This window comes from Felis catus, chromosome B4, assembly GCF_018350175.1.
Source record: "Felis catus isolate Fca126 chromosome B4, F.catus_Fca126_mat1.0, whole genome shotgun sequence".
NCBI lineage: Eukaryota > Metazoa > Chordata > Mammalia > Carnivora > Felidae > Felis > Felis catus.
In genome coordinates, this window is record NC_058374.1 from 78,804,981 (window position 1) to 78,822,246 (window position 17,266).

The 17,266-nt window shown below is 52.2% G+C and overlaps 1 protein-coding gene across 1 annotated transcript; it reads right to left on the reverse strand.

Moving 5' to 3' along the window:
• Positions 1-2,019: 2,019 nt before the first annotated feature.
• LOC101097497 (keratin, type II cytoskeletal 5-like) lies at positions 2,020-16,664 on the reverse strand. The gene is made up of 9 exons (XM_006933719.3): positions 15,934-16,664; positions 13,931-14,139; positions 11,149-11,209; positions 9,963-10,058; positions 7,742-7,906; positions 6,853-6,978; positions 5,729-5,949; positions 5,132-5,166; positions 2,020-3,851 (listed from the first exon to the last, which is right to left on the reverse strand). The coding sequence occupies exons 1-9, from the start codon at positions 16,411-16,413 to the stop codon at positions 3,649-3,651; spliced, it is 1,596 nt and encodes a 531-aa protein (XP_006933781.1). The 5' UTR covers positions 16,414-16,664; the 3' UTR covers positions 2,020-3,648.
• Between the last annotated feature and the right edge of the window lie 602 nt (positions 16,665-17,266).

The window sequence follows — 17,266 nt, forward strand, 5'->3', positions numbered from 1 at the left end:
GCCAGACGGTGGGCATATTGGGTGGCTCAGCCTCAAGGAAAGGGAGAGTTGGGACTTTACGTCACTTCATGGTATATATGGGGGATGAATTATACCCTCCGGTTGCCCCAGGACTAGAGGCCAAATTAACTATGCTTGGGGATGCTCTATTTCCCCAAGGCCGCTTTTCTGCTTCTCTGCTGATGTGCAAGGCTCATCATGGGCTCCTAGGTGATCCTAGAGGCTTTCTGGGAGGGAGGATTTGGGGTGGGAGAAGCCTCCACAAACAGGCTCAGGCCAGGCGGGTACTGGTTCCGACTCAGTGCCACGAGGGCTCCTGACATTGACTCTTGTCTTTGGGCTCATTTAGTTAAAAAAAAAAAAAAGCCTACAGGGGACTCCAGAGGAGATGCTTTGTGCTTGAGGAGGGGGAGAGGAAGGGATCTCTCCCCAAGAATCTCAAGGACGCATTGTGGTCAACCATCAGATCAATACTATTGTGTCACTACTCTTTTGCCTTTTCTCCTCACCCCGTCCCTGGCCTCCCTGAGGTAGACGGAGTCTGCTCTGGCCTGAGGACATTTCTGGGGACATTTGTTGCCCTCAGGAATTGTTCAGGTGGATGCGGGATACAGGCTTTCTCCCCAGCACCGAGGTCACAGCTCTTTGGAGATGTTTGAAATGCCCCCCGATTCTCTTCCTTCCTCCCTTTCTGTCAGTTCCATCAGTGAGACCTCCGCTGGGGCCAGCTGTCTTTCCCTCCCTCACTGGCTGTTCTCCAGGTCAAAATCAAGCCAACAATAATAATAGCAACTTATTGGGTGCTTACTGTGTGCTGGGACCACCATAAGCCTTACATCCATTATCTCATTTAATTGTATGATGACGTCGTGAAGCAGTTTCTGCCTTACTGATGACAAAAGTAAGGAGCCGAGTGATTAAAGGACTTAATTAAAGTACCCCTTGGGGCGCCTGGGTGGCGCAGTCGGTTGAGCGTCCGACTTCAGCCAGGTCACGATCTCGCGGTCCGTGAGTTTGAGCCCCGCGTCGGGCTCTGGGCTGATGGCTCAGAGCCTGGAGCCTGTTTCCGATTCTGTGTCTCCCTCTCTCTCTGCCCCTCCCCCGTTCATGCTCTGTCTCTCTCTGTCCCAAAAATAAATAAACGTTGAAAAAAAAAATTAAAGTACCCCTAACCACACAGCTTATCTGTGGTAGGCTGGGATTTGATCCTATTCTTTCTGACATCACCATGCTCTGCTGCTCTGGTGGAGAGAAGCCTGGTTAAGAATGGGGGTCTCCTGGGGCACCTGGGTGGCTCAGTCAATTAAGTGTCCCACTCTTGATTTCGGTTCAGGTCATGATCTCAGTTTGTGAGTTCAAGCCCCTCATGGGGGCTCTGTGTTGACAGCATGGAGTCTGCTTGGGATTTTCTCTCTCCTTCTCTCTGTGTCTCTTCCCCACATGTGCTCTCTCTCTCTCTCACAATAAATAAACATTAAAAAAAAGAATGGAGGCTCCTGCCAATATGCTTATGACTTCTTGGTTCCACCTGTAAATTAGGAGATTGGGACCCCACAGTTTTGGTTTAACTGTGACATTTCACACAGTTCCTTTTTTCATAGTCTTAACTTTGGGTCCTAGAGTGCTGGGGAGGGCAAGCAGGGCTTGGGGATGTCAGGGGTATAACAAGGGGCTGTGGGCAATGGTGGGAGGCAGAGGTGGGGTGGGGTGGGTCTTGTTGCATGATGTCAGAAAAGGGGGATTCCCATTCCACCCTCGGGTAAGAGTCCCAGAGGTGGGCCCAGGAGACAGTGCTGGAGACACCAAGAAGCCAGACTGGAGAGCCTTCCCCCTCCACCCCTAGGTAGACCAGAGTATGTTGCCATGATGCGTTGGGTTCCCTGGAGCCCAGGACCAGACCTTGGGAACAGAGAGTAGGATGCTTCCCTGGATTTGTTGTGGGTGGAAGGCAAGTGCTCCAGGATAACACCAGGTCCAATGTTGCCCAGAATGTAAGATAGGATGCAGACTCCACCAAGACCTAGAGAGCTCGGTGACACTTTATTGAAGCGATTTTAGGAAATAGGCAGGCATGGGGAGCAGGCAGTTCAGAAGGGTTTGAGACGATCAGAGCGGGGTGACTTTTTTCTCTCCTGTCCTCATGTCTACAGCTGGCAGCCAGTCCCTGCCTGCTTTTGGAATGCATTTTGGTCTTGAATACGTGGCAGGTATTGGGAAGGCTCACAGTTCCTCAAGTAGGGAAAGATCTCTGTGCCTACGTGGCTCCCCTCTTCCACCGTTCCCCTACCTCTGCTTCCTTCACAGGCCGAGCAAGCATCCTCTGAGAGCGAGGAAAGACACAGGGGGAGGACTGCCCCTCTCCCGTGTCTGCCCTCTTAGGTCTTCCCTGTGGGGCAGGGGGTTTGGTGGATTGCCTTAAGAGTTGTGGTTGTAGCCAAGGCTGGGGACAGGAAAATCCACACTGTAGATATTTCAGGGACAGGGAGATAGAGAAAGAAAGGTCAGGAGAGAGGGAGCAGGAGATCTATTGCCAAACGGATGAATGGGAGAGGGAGAAAAGAAATAAAGGGGCGGAGAGGAGGGATCGGGAGAGGAATCACATATGGTGGGGGAGGAGGAGGAGAATAAGGAGGGAGGGTGGATGAGAAGGTGGAAAGAGAAAAGTAAGCAGGAAAGAGAACTTTCCAGAAAAGGGACATGGTTACCACAGAGGATGGAGAAAGACTCCTGAGCCCGGAGGATTATTCTGCAGGGGGATTCTCCCAGGGCAGTTCTAACACAGGCCAACTGGACTCCCTTACCTGGTGCACCTTCTGCCTCGCTGCCTTCCCACAGCCTGGCGTGAGCCTGCCTCCCTCCCACTCAGCAGCAGGGCGGTTCTGTGTGGGGCAGTAATTCTAATATTGGCTTCAATGAGGCTGATTTGAAGGCGTTTGGCTATGAACGATCATGGAACATAGTCCTAGGCCATGGAGAACTTTTGGGTTCTTGATAAAATTATTCTATTTTAGCATGAATAATTGAGTTGGTAATGTTTTGTGTGGTGTTGATTTCTTATTCCAATATTCTGATGGTGGGAGTTGTCAGGGGAAGTGGCTGGTGGCTGGGTGGGGACAAGAAGGCAGGAGGTGAGGACACAATATGCCGGCCAGTTTGGCAACATTCCCTGGTGTGAGGGGGCCGTGTAGGAGATGGTTCTGTGTGCAGTGAGAGAGCACACACGTGTGAACTCTGGCCGAGATTACACTCAACTTCTTTGGGGGTACCAAGGTCAATCCTAAGCTCACCCCTCCCCCATAAAGGAGTATGGGTGCAGTGGACTCGGCTCGGATGGGGAGAGGAAGACCCTGCTTCTTCACCCTTGCTCTGGAAGCCACCGACGGGCAAAGTCCTAGCCTGGGTCTTGGCACAGAGCAGTTGAGTCAGCGTTAGTTGGATTGGATGCCTGGGGACTTTGGAGGGCTCTGGGATGAGGAGCAAGGGGGGTACCTCCTTGAGACAGAGGGATGGGCAAGGTGACCTTAGAACTCACAGACCACTCCCCTCGCCTCTGGCTGTTGATTGTGTGCATGGAGCATCAGCAAAGCGGCAGGCCTTAGGGTTGGGCATTGGGGACCTTGAGGGGGCAGCCGAGGCTGGCGGGGCCCTTTAGCTCCTGTAACTCTTCTTGGTGGATGACGTCTTGGAGATGATACGCATGCTGGAGCTGCTGCCACTCATGCTGCGGCCACTGGTGGAGCTAAAGCCGCCGCCCCCGCCGTAGCCCAGGCTGCTGCTGTAGCTGCCTCCGGCCACACAGAGGCCACCACCACCTGCACTGTAGCCTGTGCCTCCGGTGGAGGAGACCACGGCTGTGGAGAGAAGGCACAGGGCACGCTGGCACTCTCCTCTGAGTCCCCAAGACCCCCCTCCCTGGCTCTCAGCCCAGGTGGGCTCCCTCCTGCGGTGCTTTCTTAGGGAACAGGAATCTCCTCGGACCCGGGGCAGGGGTCAGAGAGGGTGGGCGCGGACTCGCTGTCCCCGTCACCCACTGCTCCACACTGAGCATTCCAATTGAGGGACTGCGCAGTTTTCAGAGCACCTTCACAGCTGTGAGCACGTTGATCTCAACGTGCCCGAGAGGACACTATTACTCCCATCGCCTCCGTGCCACAGAGGAAAAACGGAGGCACAGAGACATCAGGCAGCCTGCCCAGGGTCACACCTGCTCTGTGCTCCTTCCTCCTCTCCACGGGCCTCTCCTATTGGATGGAGCACGAGTTCTCCTCTCCTAGGCGGGATCCTAAGCTCCCCACTGGAACAGGCCCAAAGGCCATCCAGATGAACCTCCCCCAGTTGGAATCACCTATGCCACATCACTGAAAGTCAATGGTTTGTAGTACCTGCTCAAATATGTTCAGTGATGGGGAGCTCACTACCTTGGGATGTGGCTCCCCACCGCCTGTCAAACATTTGAAGATGCCTCTTTGACCTCCCCTCTGTGTGTCCATTTCTCCAGGTGAAGCAAACCCGTCCCTGTTATCAGCTGGGTTTGAGCTCTCCCCAGCCTGGCTTTCTGGCCTCCCTTGGTGGTCTGAGCCACACGGGGCCCAAGGAGACTCTAATTCTCGTGCCCAGGACTCAGTGCTCCCTGAATGTCCCCTCATCCTGCTGGACTATTCCGTGAGATGATTCTTCCTGCTCTCCCCTCTGCGAGCCGAGGCCAAGCCGCGTCAGTCACTGCTCTACTTGTTTGGTGAATTTGCTTCAATTCTAGATATGCCTCCTTCCATTTAACCAGCTTGGTAGCCTCTTGTTAGCTGGGTGCGTTTGATTTCCTGCCAGAACTAGCTAAGCCATCACTCTGCGAGTTGTCTGTCCTGTCCTGTAGCTCAGGTCCTCTGAGACCACAGTAGAGTCCTTCCTGTGGACACGTGAGCACACTGGGACAGGCCCTGGGGGGTGAGGTATCACCACAGGTCTCTCTTGACCCCCCAGAAAGGAAAGGCCAAAGAAGAAAGGGGTCTTCACAGAGCCCTTGAGAGGGTCTTAAAGGCATCCCTGCCCACATCTATCACCAAATCCCTGGTAGTGATGCTATTGCTTTCTGTTTTGACTCCCACTTTTCTATTATCCCAAGACATTTACTTACAGATGTTCACAGGTCCGACACCTTCCCCAGTGAGTCTGTTGCAGGGGGGAAGAGAGAGAGACATTTTAATTTGCTGAGAAGCTGATGAGCCCTGGGCTCTTTGCATTTATAGCTGTCAGCACGGAGTGCTTTCTGTATGCCAGGCCCTGTGCTTAGCAAGCCTTTTGTTCATCTAGCTAACATGAATCCGTGAGGGAAATCTAGAAGACAGACCAAGGGAAAGTGCATAGAGAAATGGGGAAGGACATGTGTTCACTAGAGAGGGGCAGTCAGATTGTAGGCATCTCTGGGCAAACACAGAGCCCCTGAGGTTCAATGACTATGTGGTGTCATTTGTCATGGGTGTGGGCTGGAACGGCTCTGCTTATGGCCTTCTAGGTAGTCGTGGGCCACCTCTCCCCGACACCTGTCTCCTTGACCCTCTGCCGTGGGTCCAAAAGGAACTATAGGAATGGCTGAGACTGCAGGGTGCCTCTGGGGAGCAGCTGCGTTTTAGCCTCGTTTCTGCCCTTGTACTTTCTGTCTGGGGCCGACACTGTAGGGCTCTTGGTGTCTGTGGTGTTTGTTGCCCTAGTGGCATCTGTTTGAGCCTCTCACCTGCACTCCTCGCCCTCCAGCAGCTTGCGGTAGGTGGCGATCTCGATGTCCAGGGCCAGCTTGACGTTCATGAGCTCCTGGTACTCCCGCAGCTGCCGGGCCATGTCCTGCTTGGCCTTTTGAAGGGCATCCTCCAGCTCAGCCAGCTTGTGCTTGGCGTCCTTGAGGGCCAGCTCCCCGCGCTGCTCGGCATCAGCGATTGCGCTCTGGAGTGTGGTACACTGCCAGGAGCACACAGGGGTTTGTGAGCTCGCCCACAGACAGTGCAGTAAGATGTGCGTTTTAGGTTAAAAATATGGGAGGATTTCCTGAAATGGATTTCATGCAAAGGAGGTGGGAGCCTCATCATCTTTAAAAATAATTGGGGCATCTAGGTGGCTCAGTCGGTTGAGCGTCCGACTTTGGCTGAGATCATGATCTTGTGGTTTGTGAGTTCGAGCCCCGTGTTGGGCTCTGTACTGACAGCTCAGAGCCTGGAACCTGCTTTGGATTCTGTGTGTGTGTCTCTCTCTCTTCCCCTCCCCCACTCATGCTCTATCTCTCTCTTTCAAAAATAAACATTAAAAAATTAAAATAAAAAATAGGGGCGTCTGGGTGGCGCAGTCGGTTAAGTGACCGACTTCAGCCAGGTCATGATCTCGCGGTCCGTGAGTTCGAGCCCCGCGTCAGGCTCTGGGCTGATGGCTCAGAGCCTGGAGCCTGTTTCCGATTCTGTGTCTCCCTCTCTCTCTGCCCCTCCCCCATTCATGCTCTGTCTCTCTCTGTCCCAAAAATAAAATAAATGTTAAAAAAAAAAAATTTAAAATAAAAAATAAAAATGAGAGCAATCTCTGTCCTCCTTGGATAATCTGAGACTTAGCTATAATGGATAAAATGATTTGGGGGGGGGTCCTTTCCAATGCCACACTTCTCTGGATAGTTTTGTCTTGTATGCCCCCAGAGGACAGACTCTTCCCTAGAGGGGGGCCCAATGTCCCTGGAGTGGCGGACGACTGCACAGTTACATTCCTGGGCAGTCACGTATCTGGGGAGGCTTCTCTGTGCCTGGGCTGAATTGGGACCAGGCCCAGGTCTGCCGGCGGGCAGGTACATGGATAGACTGTCCTCTGGGAGCTCAGCTTTACCTGTTTCTTCAGGTTATCAATCTCAGAGCGCAGCCTCTGCATCACACGGTTCAGCTCGGAGATCTCCATCTTGGTGGTGCGGAGGTCGTCCCCGTGGCGGCCAGCAGACCGCTGCAGCTCCTCGTACTGGGGGCAGGGGAGTCAAGAGGCAGGGGCCGTCAGGCCAGAGAAAGGATGGCCGTGGCTTCTCAGGGCCCAACAGGCTTCCAGCGCGCTGCTTGGCGGTGCCTCCCTTGGCCCCCACTGCTACTTTCCATCTAATTCCATCTGCATGGTCTCTTGGCTCTGCCCTTCAGTCTCCATGTCCGCGGGCTCCAGCCCACAGCTGTCTGTGCCTGGAAGTCCCTCCACATCAGGGGTCTTATCCTCAGAAGCTCAGCAGCATACAGGCGTGCGCGTCACTCTCTGATTTTAAAGCTTTTTTCACATTTGTGACCCCCACCCAGCTCTAACCTGGAAGATCTTATTGTGTAGCCCATGTCCAGCCTTTGCTTCCAGTCCCTCAGCCACTGCCAGCTGAACCTCTCTTCTCTGGATCCAGGAGACTAGGCCTTGGTCTTGTTCCCACCTTGCCTGTCTTGCTCCTGCTGGCACTGATGGGTGGTACCATCCAGCTGTCCCTTGCTGTCCTCCACAGGGCATTGGAGGTGTGTCTATCCTCCTCCCTGGCAGAGGACTGACCGCCCCCTGCCTGCATCTGGCTGTTCCCTCAGGTCCCGACAGTGCTGCCCAAGGGGTGCTCCCGATGGAGGGACAGCCCCAGGCTGAACGCATATCCCTTTGACCCCATCAGACTGGGACACCTGAGAGGACAAGGCTGTTGACCTAATTCACCTTTGAAATCCCAGTTCTCTAAGATTATTTCATGGACTTGGCCTTGACCCCTCACCTTGATCTGGTACCAGGACTCAGCCTCGGCCCGGCTGCGGTTGGCAATGTCCTCATACTGGGCCTTGACCTCAGAGATGATGCTGTCCAGGTCCAGCTTGCGGTTGTTGTCCATGGACAGCACCACGGAGGTTTCTGAGATCTGGGCCTGAAGCTGAGCCAGTTCCTGTGTTGGGGGCCAAAATAAAGAGCTGAAGCAGGGTGTGTGTGTTGGGAGATGGTGGCCAGGGGAACAGACCCCGGCATCAAGGACCTCACTTGCTCCGTTGGGGTGCAGCGCCTTGTTTAGGCCCGAAGGGATGGGAGGGACATTAGGAAGATGGCTGAGTTTATGCCATAGCCTTATCATCACCTCATCTGCAGGCAGAGAGCAGCCTCACAGTAACTCTAGCCAGCATCCTCCAGAAGTCACTCCCACTATCAAGGGAGTGCACCTTGCTGTGACCTGTCAGTGCCAGGATGTCTCATGTTCTCAGAAAACACAGCCTTTCACACCAGAAAAAGAAATCCTCTCATGACAGAACACTGAGTCAGGAGGAGCCAGAAACTCTGCTGCATCTCAATCCTGTTTCCCAACTTGGCTCCTTCCTCCCTTCAGGGATGGGAAATGGAAATCAACTCGAGACAGCCGAAAGGGCACCGAAACAACACATTCGAGTCTCAGGTCTGCCAAGCAGGTTAGATGGCTTCTCTGAGTCTCAGAGGGGCTCATCCTAGAATTGCTTCATATGCTTTCTGTGAGGATTAAATCAACTCATATCCACATAACACGATTTTTGAAAAGGTAAACCACAGTCAGTTTGTTAATGATCACTTTCCAGGATCATCTAAGGTGGTGGTTCCCAAAATGGGATCCTCAGACCAGCAGCAGCAGCAGCAGCAGCAGCAGCAGCAGCAGCAGCAGCAGCATCACCTGGGAACTTGCTCGAAGTGCAACATTTTGGGTCCCGCCCTAGACTTACTGAATCAGAACTGGTGTTTTAACAAGATGTCTAGAAGATTCTGACACACTTTGAAACCTGAGAGTCATCGGTCCAAAGCAGAAATCTAAGTGAAACTATTCCTTTCCTTTGTTTATTAAACAGCGCCGCTGCTCCATTCTCCCCGCTCATGTATTTCCTGCTTAAAGAAATTCTTATTTCATTGTTGTTTCACAATCTGTTTTTCCCAAGTAGTTTTCTGGTAGCTGACCTAGCTCAGGGGGTCTCAGCCCACATGCTTGCAGCTGTCAGCAGTGAAGTGAGTAAAAAAAAAAGAGAAAAATGATGCCTTTGTGCCTTATGTGGGCTGCAGGGTGGTCATTGAGCCTGTCCAACTACAGGGAGCCCATGCTTCTGCTCCCAGAACATGACCAACTTCTGTTGGGCACCAAACATATGCAATGCACAGGCATATCACGGGTCCTTACCAGGCCCACTTGGAGGCACACGATGCACCCTGCACCCCTGCCTTGACATCACTGACCCCATCTCTTCCGCTCTACCTCGCTCACTCTCCTCCAGCCGCCATGGCCTCCTCTTGGCATTCTTTGATCCTCAGTTCTTCAGTTTCTCTTCAACTATCACCCACCTCCTACCTGCTACGGTTCCTTGTTGTTTCTTTCCATTGCCCCTGCTATGCCTTAAATGGTATAGTTTTCGATCCTCTCTGTGCTGCCTGTCTCTCTTGCTGTAACAGAAGCTCCAAAAATGTAGGCGCCTTGTTGTGTCTGCTCGGCACTGCCCCTGTAGCCCCTAGAACAGTATCTGGCATACAGCAGTGCATGACAACATGTGTCTTCAGAAGAACCAGGCAGTTGTGCTGTGTGCTTCTAGAAGCACCCAAGGGCTCATTAATTGCGACCTGGTTTGTGAAATTGCATCACCCTACAGCCTCTCTAGAAAGAGTAGCTGATAAGTCTGAGCTGGACTGGGTGAGCCTGGCTGCTCAGATATGTCTGTGGAAATCACGTATAATTCAATGATAGGGATTTTTTGTCTGACCAACAGACATGTTTGGTCCAAATGGTCAAGGTGGAATTTCTCACCTCATCTGAGCCCCCAGCTGCCCTAGGGAACCTCATTTTGTTCCTTAGTAGGGAAGGCAGCATCTGTTCCATGAATTTCAGCCCAGGGATGGGGTGGAGGGCAGAGAGAAGATGAAGGAAGGAGTTGTCAGTCTCTGTGCCCAGCCCAGGACCCCAGCCTCCAACGATTGTGGGGAGAGCACCTGGCACTGCTTACCGCATCATAGAAAGCTCTCAGGAAGTTGATTTCATCCATTAAGGCATCCACCTTGGCCTCCAACTCCACCTTGTTCATGTAGGCAGCATCCACGTCCTGGGCACAGAACACGCTGTCACTCTGAATCCCATCCTTCGTGGGTCAGCCAGCCTCTCTGACTGGGAGTTAGGCTGGAGAAGTTCATCTCCCGGGGATGAGGGTGTTTCTTTGTTCCAGGATATGGAGTGGAACTTGCAGGAGGGCCCATACTCTGTGGGGACCAGGGCTCTTGGGGAATGCCCACTCACTCATCAGCTGGTGCCGCATGAACAGATATCTTTTGTCACCTGCATGTGATCAGGTCAACCCCATCCTGGCTCCTTGGGCCTCTGCTGCCTCTGGGCTCTCTCAGCCTCTCCCCACGCCTTCCGTGGCCTCCCCCCTTCCTCACACTCTCAGCAGCTCCCTGCGCCTTACACACCGCTGCTCCATTCCCCCCGCTCTGGCTGGTATCCCTTCCCTCTGCCTGCCCCCGCTGAGCAGAAAGATCCATAACTCCATGGAGCTGATCCCTGTCCTGTCCCTGTCCTCCTGAGCCTGACTTGATGTCCTGGAGACTCAGCTCAGCACAGGGTCCATTTTGCTTGTTTCTCCCCACAGGGACTCCACATGGGGAGGAGCTGGTGTCATGATTTACAGCTGGGACTTTGGAGTCCCAGATCCTGACTCACTGCTGGGTAAACTGGGCAATTTACTTAACCTGCCTGAGCCTGAGTTTTACTTAACCTGCCTGAGCCTGAGTTTTCTCACTTCTAAAGTAAGACCTGCTTTGGGGCCCCTGGGTGGCTCAGTTGGTTAAGGGTCTGGCTCTTAATTTTGGCTCAGGTCATGATCTCACAGTTGGTTGGATTGATCCCTACATCTGGCTCTGCGCTGACAGCATGGAGCCTGTTTGAGATCTCTCTCCCTTTCTCTCTGTCTCTCCCTCACCCACACGTGCACGTGTGTGCACATGCAACCATGAGTGTGCACATCACACACAATCTCTCCCTCTCTTTAAAAAACATTAAAAAATGAAGTAAAACCTGCTTCAAAAATTAGTTGCACAGATTAAACTTGTAAGGCCACTGGCTTCAGTGGCAGCTGTCACTCCCAGAAGGGGCTACCTGGGCTTCAGCGTCAGGAGGGAGAAACCCTGTCCCCTTACCTTCTTGAGCACCACAAACTCGTTCTCTGCTACCGTGCGCCTGTTGATTTCTTCTTCGTACCTGTGGGAAGGATCAAGAAGTGGGTTGTCAATGGTGACCATTTTGTAACATATAAAAATATGGAATTAACATGTTGTATACCTGAAACTAATATAATATTGTATGCTAATTATAAATCAATTTTTAAAAAGTGGATTGGTGTTAGGAGCAGGGTTCTGGGAGTGAGGTCAAACAGTGGGGGCTGTAGGTGGGTAGATAGTGTGGGTCTCCAGAATGGACATGGAGAATGTGCTACTGGAGCATAGCTCCCCTGTTACACATGCCCCACTCCCATCCCAAATCAATCACACAACCACCTCTGCCCAAACAAAACTCAAACCCAAAACAACAATGAAGCAGAGTCACCCCCTCATTCCTTCTGAGATTGCATTTCTCAGGGCTCTGATCTTTAGAGGGCTGAGGCTGCATAAAGGGGCCACCACGCCTCCTTTTTCACCCCCTTGGTATCGCCCCAAGCCAAACAGAAGAGAAGAACAGAGAGGATGGTCTGACCCAGGGCAGACAGTCCCAGGCCTTGGCTGGCTCCTGCGGCCTGTGTTGCCCTCATGTGGCCTTGCCGCTCTGTTCTTAGTTGCACTGAACCATGGAGAGGAAGCAGTCCCTCCCACCAGCAGCTGCCCATGTTTCTCATTCTTCAGTTTGGCCCTCGAGAGCAGCCCCACTCGCCCCGCCCCCTTGGGACACTGGCCTCTGGGAAGGAAGCTCCCCTTCTGCTCTAGGTGATCCTTTTCCTCCCAACCCTCCTGAGCATCAGTGAACCCCACCCTTTTTAGCAGCTCTGGGCAGCTGGGGTTGGGGCTTTATCTCCTCCACCTACCAGCTGAGTCACCAGGGGCAGGTCACTTAACCTCTCAGAGGCTTTTTCTCATCTTTGAATGGCTTGTCCTTATTTTTTTAAAGCCACCAAGCACTATCCTGCCTTATGTATATAACCAGAATCTCCCCACTTTGATGTTGCCTCAGCTGTCCAGGAGGATCTGAGGGAAGCTCTTTCCTGCCATTGAATTTCCAATACTATGCCTTCTCCCAAGTCCTCTGGGAGAACTGTTGTGGTTTCCCTTATTGCTTCCTCGTGCTGCCTTTTAATTAAATCTGAACATGTTTTCTTTTTTAAAATTTTTAACACTTATTTATTTTTGAGAGAGAGAGAACGAGCAGGGGAGGGGCAGAGAGGGAGACACAGAATCCAAAGCAGTCTCCAGGTTCTGAGCTGTCAGCACAGAGCCCGACATGGGGCTCCAACCCACAAACTGTGAGATCATGACTTGAGCCGAGGTCAGTTGCCCAACCGACTGAGCCACCCAGGTGCTCCTGAACATGTTTTCTTCACCTAACTCCATGCAACTGTCCTTGTCTTCTGTGTTTTCCAGCTCACAGTCACTCTCCCTTCATGGGCCTCTTAGATACCTGCCACAGGAACATGGCTGTCCATCAGCCGGGAGCATGCTCTTCAACAGATCCCCAGCCCGCCCGCCCCAGTAGTTCTCCCCTGTGTCTCTTTCCTTCTCCACCTTTCTATCTCCTCCTCCGGGAAGCCTTCTTGGACTGAAACACGGTTAACTCGTGTTTGCATACATGTTATAAATTAGCCATCTGCAATTGCTTCTCTTGCCTATGTCTGCATCATTACATACCTAATCATCTCTATAATAAAAATAGTTAACACTCACTATGTGCCAGGCACTGGTCACCCTACCAAGTATTTCATATGCAAGTTTTGATATAATATTCTCAATCCCTATGAGGTGGGCACTATTAATATCCCCTTTAACAGACAAAGGACCTGGGTTCAGAGAGTCTGAGGTCATTCAGTTAGTAAGCAGTTGAGCCAAGATTCTAAATCCACTGACTCTAGAGTCTATAGTGCTTTCCAGTAGAACTTTCTGCGACGATAGAGATGCTCTATATCTGCATCGGCTACGGGGCCCGTTAGCCACGTGTGGCAACTGAGCACTTGAGATGTGGCTAGTGTGACTGAGGAGCTAAATTCAAATTTTATTTAATTTTAATTAATTTAAATTAAAATAGCTGCATGCGGGTAGTGGCTACCATTTCAACTCAGTTCAGACCTGAACTCTCATTACATTATACAAAGCATAACCGAAACTGCTTATGAAATTACTTATTTTGTTTGGACCAAGAACATCAGAAATAAATGAAATCAATAAAAATAAGGAGCTGCTTGAATGTACAGGCATGAGCATGCCATCATGTTTAGTGGTGTGTGTGTGTGTGTGTGTGTGTGTGTGTGTGTGGTTCCGTGGAGGAGGCAGAAGATAGGTCTCCTCTTGCTTTGATCCTGGCCTTGGCCAGGGTTGGGGTGGATGCCCAAACATTGTGCAAGTTAGCCATGGGACTGAGTCGAACAAATGTGATGGTAAGATTCTAGAGGTTTAAGTCCTAACTCATGAGCTGCCCCTTGTATCACATTGGATAAAATAGTTGCTATCTCAGAGCCTTACTTTCCTGTCTACAGACTTTACCAGATTGTTGTTCAAATCCTGCTGTTTGTGACTATGTCAGTTACCACGCTCTATGGCCCCACCCCTCCCCAGAGCCTCAACAATCTTGACCACAGGGTCCCCTTGCTTTTTCTGATTCCATCTCACTGCCCTGAGCCTGTGCCCCCTTTCTCCGCTGGACTGGACACTTCTAGAGAGCAGGGCCTCCCAGGAACCTCAGGGCAGGGACCTCCCAGAAGCTGGTGGAGGGTCCACTCACTTGTTCTTGAAGTCTTCCACCACATCCTGCATGTTCTTGAGCTCCGTCTCTAGCCGTGCCCGCTCTCCACCCAGGCAGTCCAGCTGCCGCCTCAGGTTGCTGATGTAGGCTTCAAACATGGGCTCGATATTGGCCCTGGTGGTTTTATGCTCCTGCAGGAGGCTCCATTTGGTCTCCAGGACCTTGTTCTGCTGCTCCAGGAACCGCACCTGTCCCAGCCAGAGGAGAGAAACTGTGAGGGCTGCCCTGTGCAGCCTCCCCAGAGGGCTCTGGGCTACAGGACCCCCCAACAGTGCAGAGAGGCCCTGAAAGACCTTGGATTCCAGGCAGCAGGCTCCTCTTCCTCATCCTGGAAGGAGCCTGGAATGTCAAGAGCCACCCAAATGTTGGTGCAATGGCCTGGGAGGCAGGTGGTGGCTTGGTTTGGAGATGGGAGAAGTGAGACCAGGACCAAAGAGGCTAGAAATCATCCATATACACCAAATCATGCTGATGTGTGGTAGCTGAAGGAAAGAACACTCCACCACCATGTTCCTGGGTGGGATTTTGATTCCCCTTAAATGGGCAGGAGGTTCTTGGCAGGAAATGTAATCTGTCCATTTCCTTTCTTACGTGATTTCTCTAGATCTAGAATCTGAACTCAGTTGCCCATACAGTCCAAGAATGCTGAAATGGGTCACTCTAACCTTGCGTTGAGGGGAACTGGGCACAATCCCAGCCATGTTGACAGCCAACTGTGTGGCCTTGCCAAGCCCCCTCTGCACCCAGGTCCCTTGTGGCCTTGTGCTACTTATTTGGTTTTCTTAAGTTGCACTCATCTGCTCCTTTGTCTGGGAGGCAGTCCTGTGAATATGTGAATACTTTCTCGCTAAACAAAGTCCTTCCTTTGGGAACAGCTGGAATGACACGCAGTCTCAGAATGAAGGAACAGAGGAGCCTCCCAAACAGAGAAGATGGCAGTGTGCCTACAGAGAGCCTCTAACAAACACCCTACTTCCCCTTCCCACCTTTCTCTTCCTTTGTCACAGGCTGGAGGGCAGTCCTGACTCCAAGTCCCTCCATAGCACATCCCCTTTTCTCCACTATCCTCCAGATAAACCAAGAAAAGGAGGGCCCACGGTTCCCCTCAGAGCCGGCCTCCTGGAAATCTCACATCTGTTGGTGCAAACCCCAGGCCAAGTGGGCTGGCATGGGTGATAAAACTCAAGAAGCACTGCTTCAACAGTCCCTTTGGTTAGATATGGGACCATATGATGAAGCATTTCATAGCCTGTTAGACCTGCACAGTCAGGTCTGTCCAACCCAACCGAGGCCCAAGAAGTTAGGGAACGTTCTCCTAGCAGTAGAGCCTGGGCTGGAAGAGTCTGGCACTCTTCTTTCCAGACCCTGGAACAGCTTCTTCCCAAACAAAAGCAACCAGCTCAGATGTAAACCGGTGGTGGTGCAAAACAAAATAGCTTCTTTCCCTGGACCTGGGGAAACCCCTAAGAGTCCAGGCATCCAGCAGGGTGCACTCAGGACTGACATCACAGCTTAGGTCTCACCGGAAGAAAAGTGGGAAAGCCGGCCCCTCGCCAGTCACAGACATACCCAAATCACCAGGGAGGCCACCACAGGAGGAACTGCCTCTATTAACTGCACAGGATAAAGTGACCCCAGCCCACTTCCATGAACTGAACTCATAACCTTTCTTTCCTTTGTCCTTTTCCCTTCAAAACGATCCATTTTTGTTGTCTAATTTGAAGCCAAGTACACATTCATTATCCATCAAAAGAACAATGTCCTTGCAGTAGGTCAGACAGCTCTAGAGTGTAGAGATGAACATTTTTCTGCTCCCACCACAACAGGGTGGGAAATCACTCCCTCCTTCATCTGGCCGGCAGTCTCCCCAGCCACCAGGATCACAGGTCCTGGGCAAGTCACAGTAGACCTCAGAAAAGCACAGAAAAGACACATACCCTGGGCACCAGCAACTTTCCCAGTGGGGACCACTTGCCTCTCACCTTGTCAATGAAGGAGGCAAACTTGTTGTTGAGGGTCTTGATCTGTTCCCTCTCCTCCTTTCGTACTCGCTGGAGAGAGGGATCTATCTCCAGGTGGAGGGGGGTCAGGAGGCTTTGGTTGACGGTGACCTCCTGGATGCCCCCAGAGCCAGGCATCATCCCGGCTCCAAATCCATACCCACCGAAGGCTCCCCCAACCCTGTAGCCCATGCCTCCGAGACCCAGCCCATAGCCAGCGCCCCCACCGCTGGCCCGGTTGGAGCGGTAGCCTCCACTGATGGAGATTCTCTTGCTGCCTCCAAAGCTGTGGAGGCTCCTGGTCCCGAAGCCACCCCCAAAGCCACCCCCGAAGCTCTTTCCACCCTGGGAGACGGAGACAGAGCTGAAGCTGGGCCGGCAGCCTGGGAGGAGGCTGGCCGAGGAAGCACTGAAGTTCCGAGTGCCTCCTGACTTGATGGTGACAGAAGATCGTTGGGTCATGGTGGGAGCTGGTGCCAAAGAGGCAGAGGAGCGAAAGTATCAAAGGAACGAGGAGCCTTCCAAGTCTAGCTGTCCCAGGCTCTCCTTCACTTTTATGCCTTTCGAGAACTGGGCTTGGCCGGAGAACATCAAAGACCACTCTGTTGAGTTCATCTCAATGGCATGTCTGGTCACAGCCCATCTTCCTGCCCCCTAATCATCATGGGGAACACCCTACCCAGGGCAGGACCAGGCCTGGTCCAGGTCCTGCTCAGGACCAGGTCCCGAGCCCCCCACCCACCCAGGTTCTCAGGCTCACGCTGCAGACACTCCCACTCTTTCCCAGCTGCTCCTCTCTTTGGATTCCCAGGTCTTAGACTCTGAACTTGATTAGGCCCTTCCTGTCACCGGGAAAGGAAAAGAAACCTCCTTTACTGAGGATTCCATTTGTGCCAGGCCATGTGGTTGGTCATTGCCAGCGTTATGTCACTTGATTCTCATAATAACCTTGTGAGTGTGGATGACAATAATAATTGCCAATGTGTATTGAGCAGCTGCTAGAGGTGGCTGCTTTACACCTGTCTTCTCATTTAATCACCATGCAGCACCAGGGGTAGCCGTTATTATTCTTGTTTTGCTCATGAAGCTACTGAGGCATAGAGTCATTGAGAAACTTGGCTGAGGTCACGTGGCTCATGCCTGCTGAGCCGATGTTAGGGTGCAGTGGTCTGACAGCAGGTTACTCTGGATCTTTGCACCTGGCACTGGTGGAAGAGAGATGGCTTATCTGAGGGTGGCAGGCACAGGATTTCTTGCCACATTCCTGTCCCCTCGTCTTCTCTCGTCCGTGAGGACCAGGGACATTTAACAATTG

What these genes read in the sequence shown, in the direction of transcription:
- LOC101097497 (XM_006933719.3), bottom strand. Translation starts at nt 16,413, where the DNA reads ATGACCCAACGATCTTCTGTCACCATCAAGTCAGGAGGCACTCGGAAC. An exon ending in AGTTTGTGGTGCTCAAGAAG is followed by an intron (nt 10,059 to 11,148) that starts GTAAGGGGACAG and finishes TTCTGTGCCCAG; the next exon opens with GACGTGGATGCTGCCTACAT. An exon ending in AGTCCTGGTACCAGATCAAG is followed by an intron (nt 6,979 to 7,741) that starts GTGAGGGGTCAA and finishes CCCTGCCCCCAG; the next exon opens with TACGAGGAGCTGCAGCGGTC.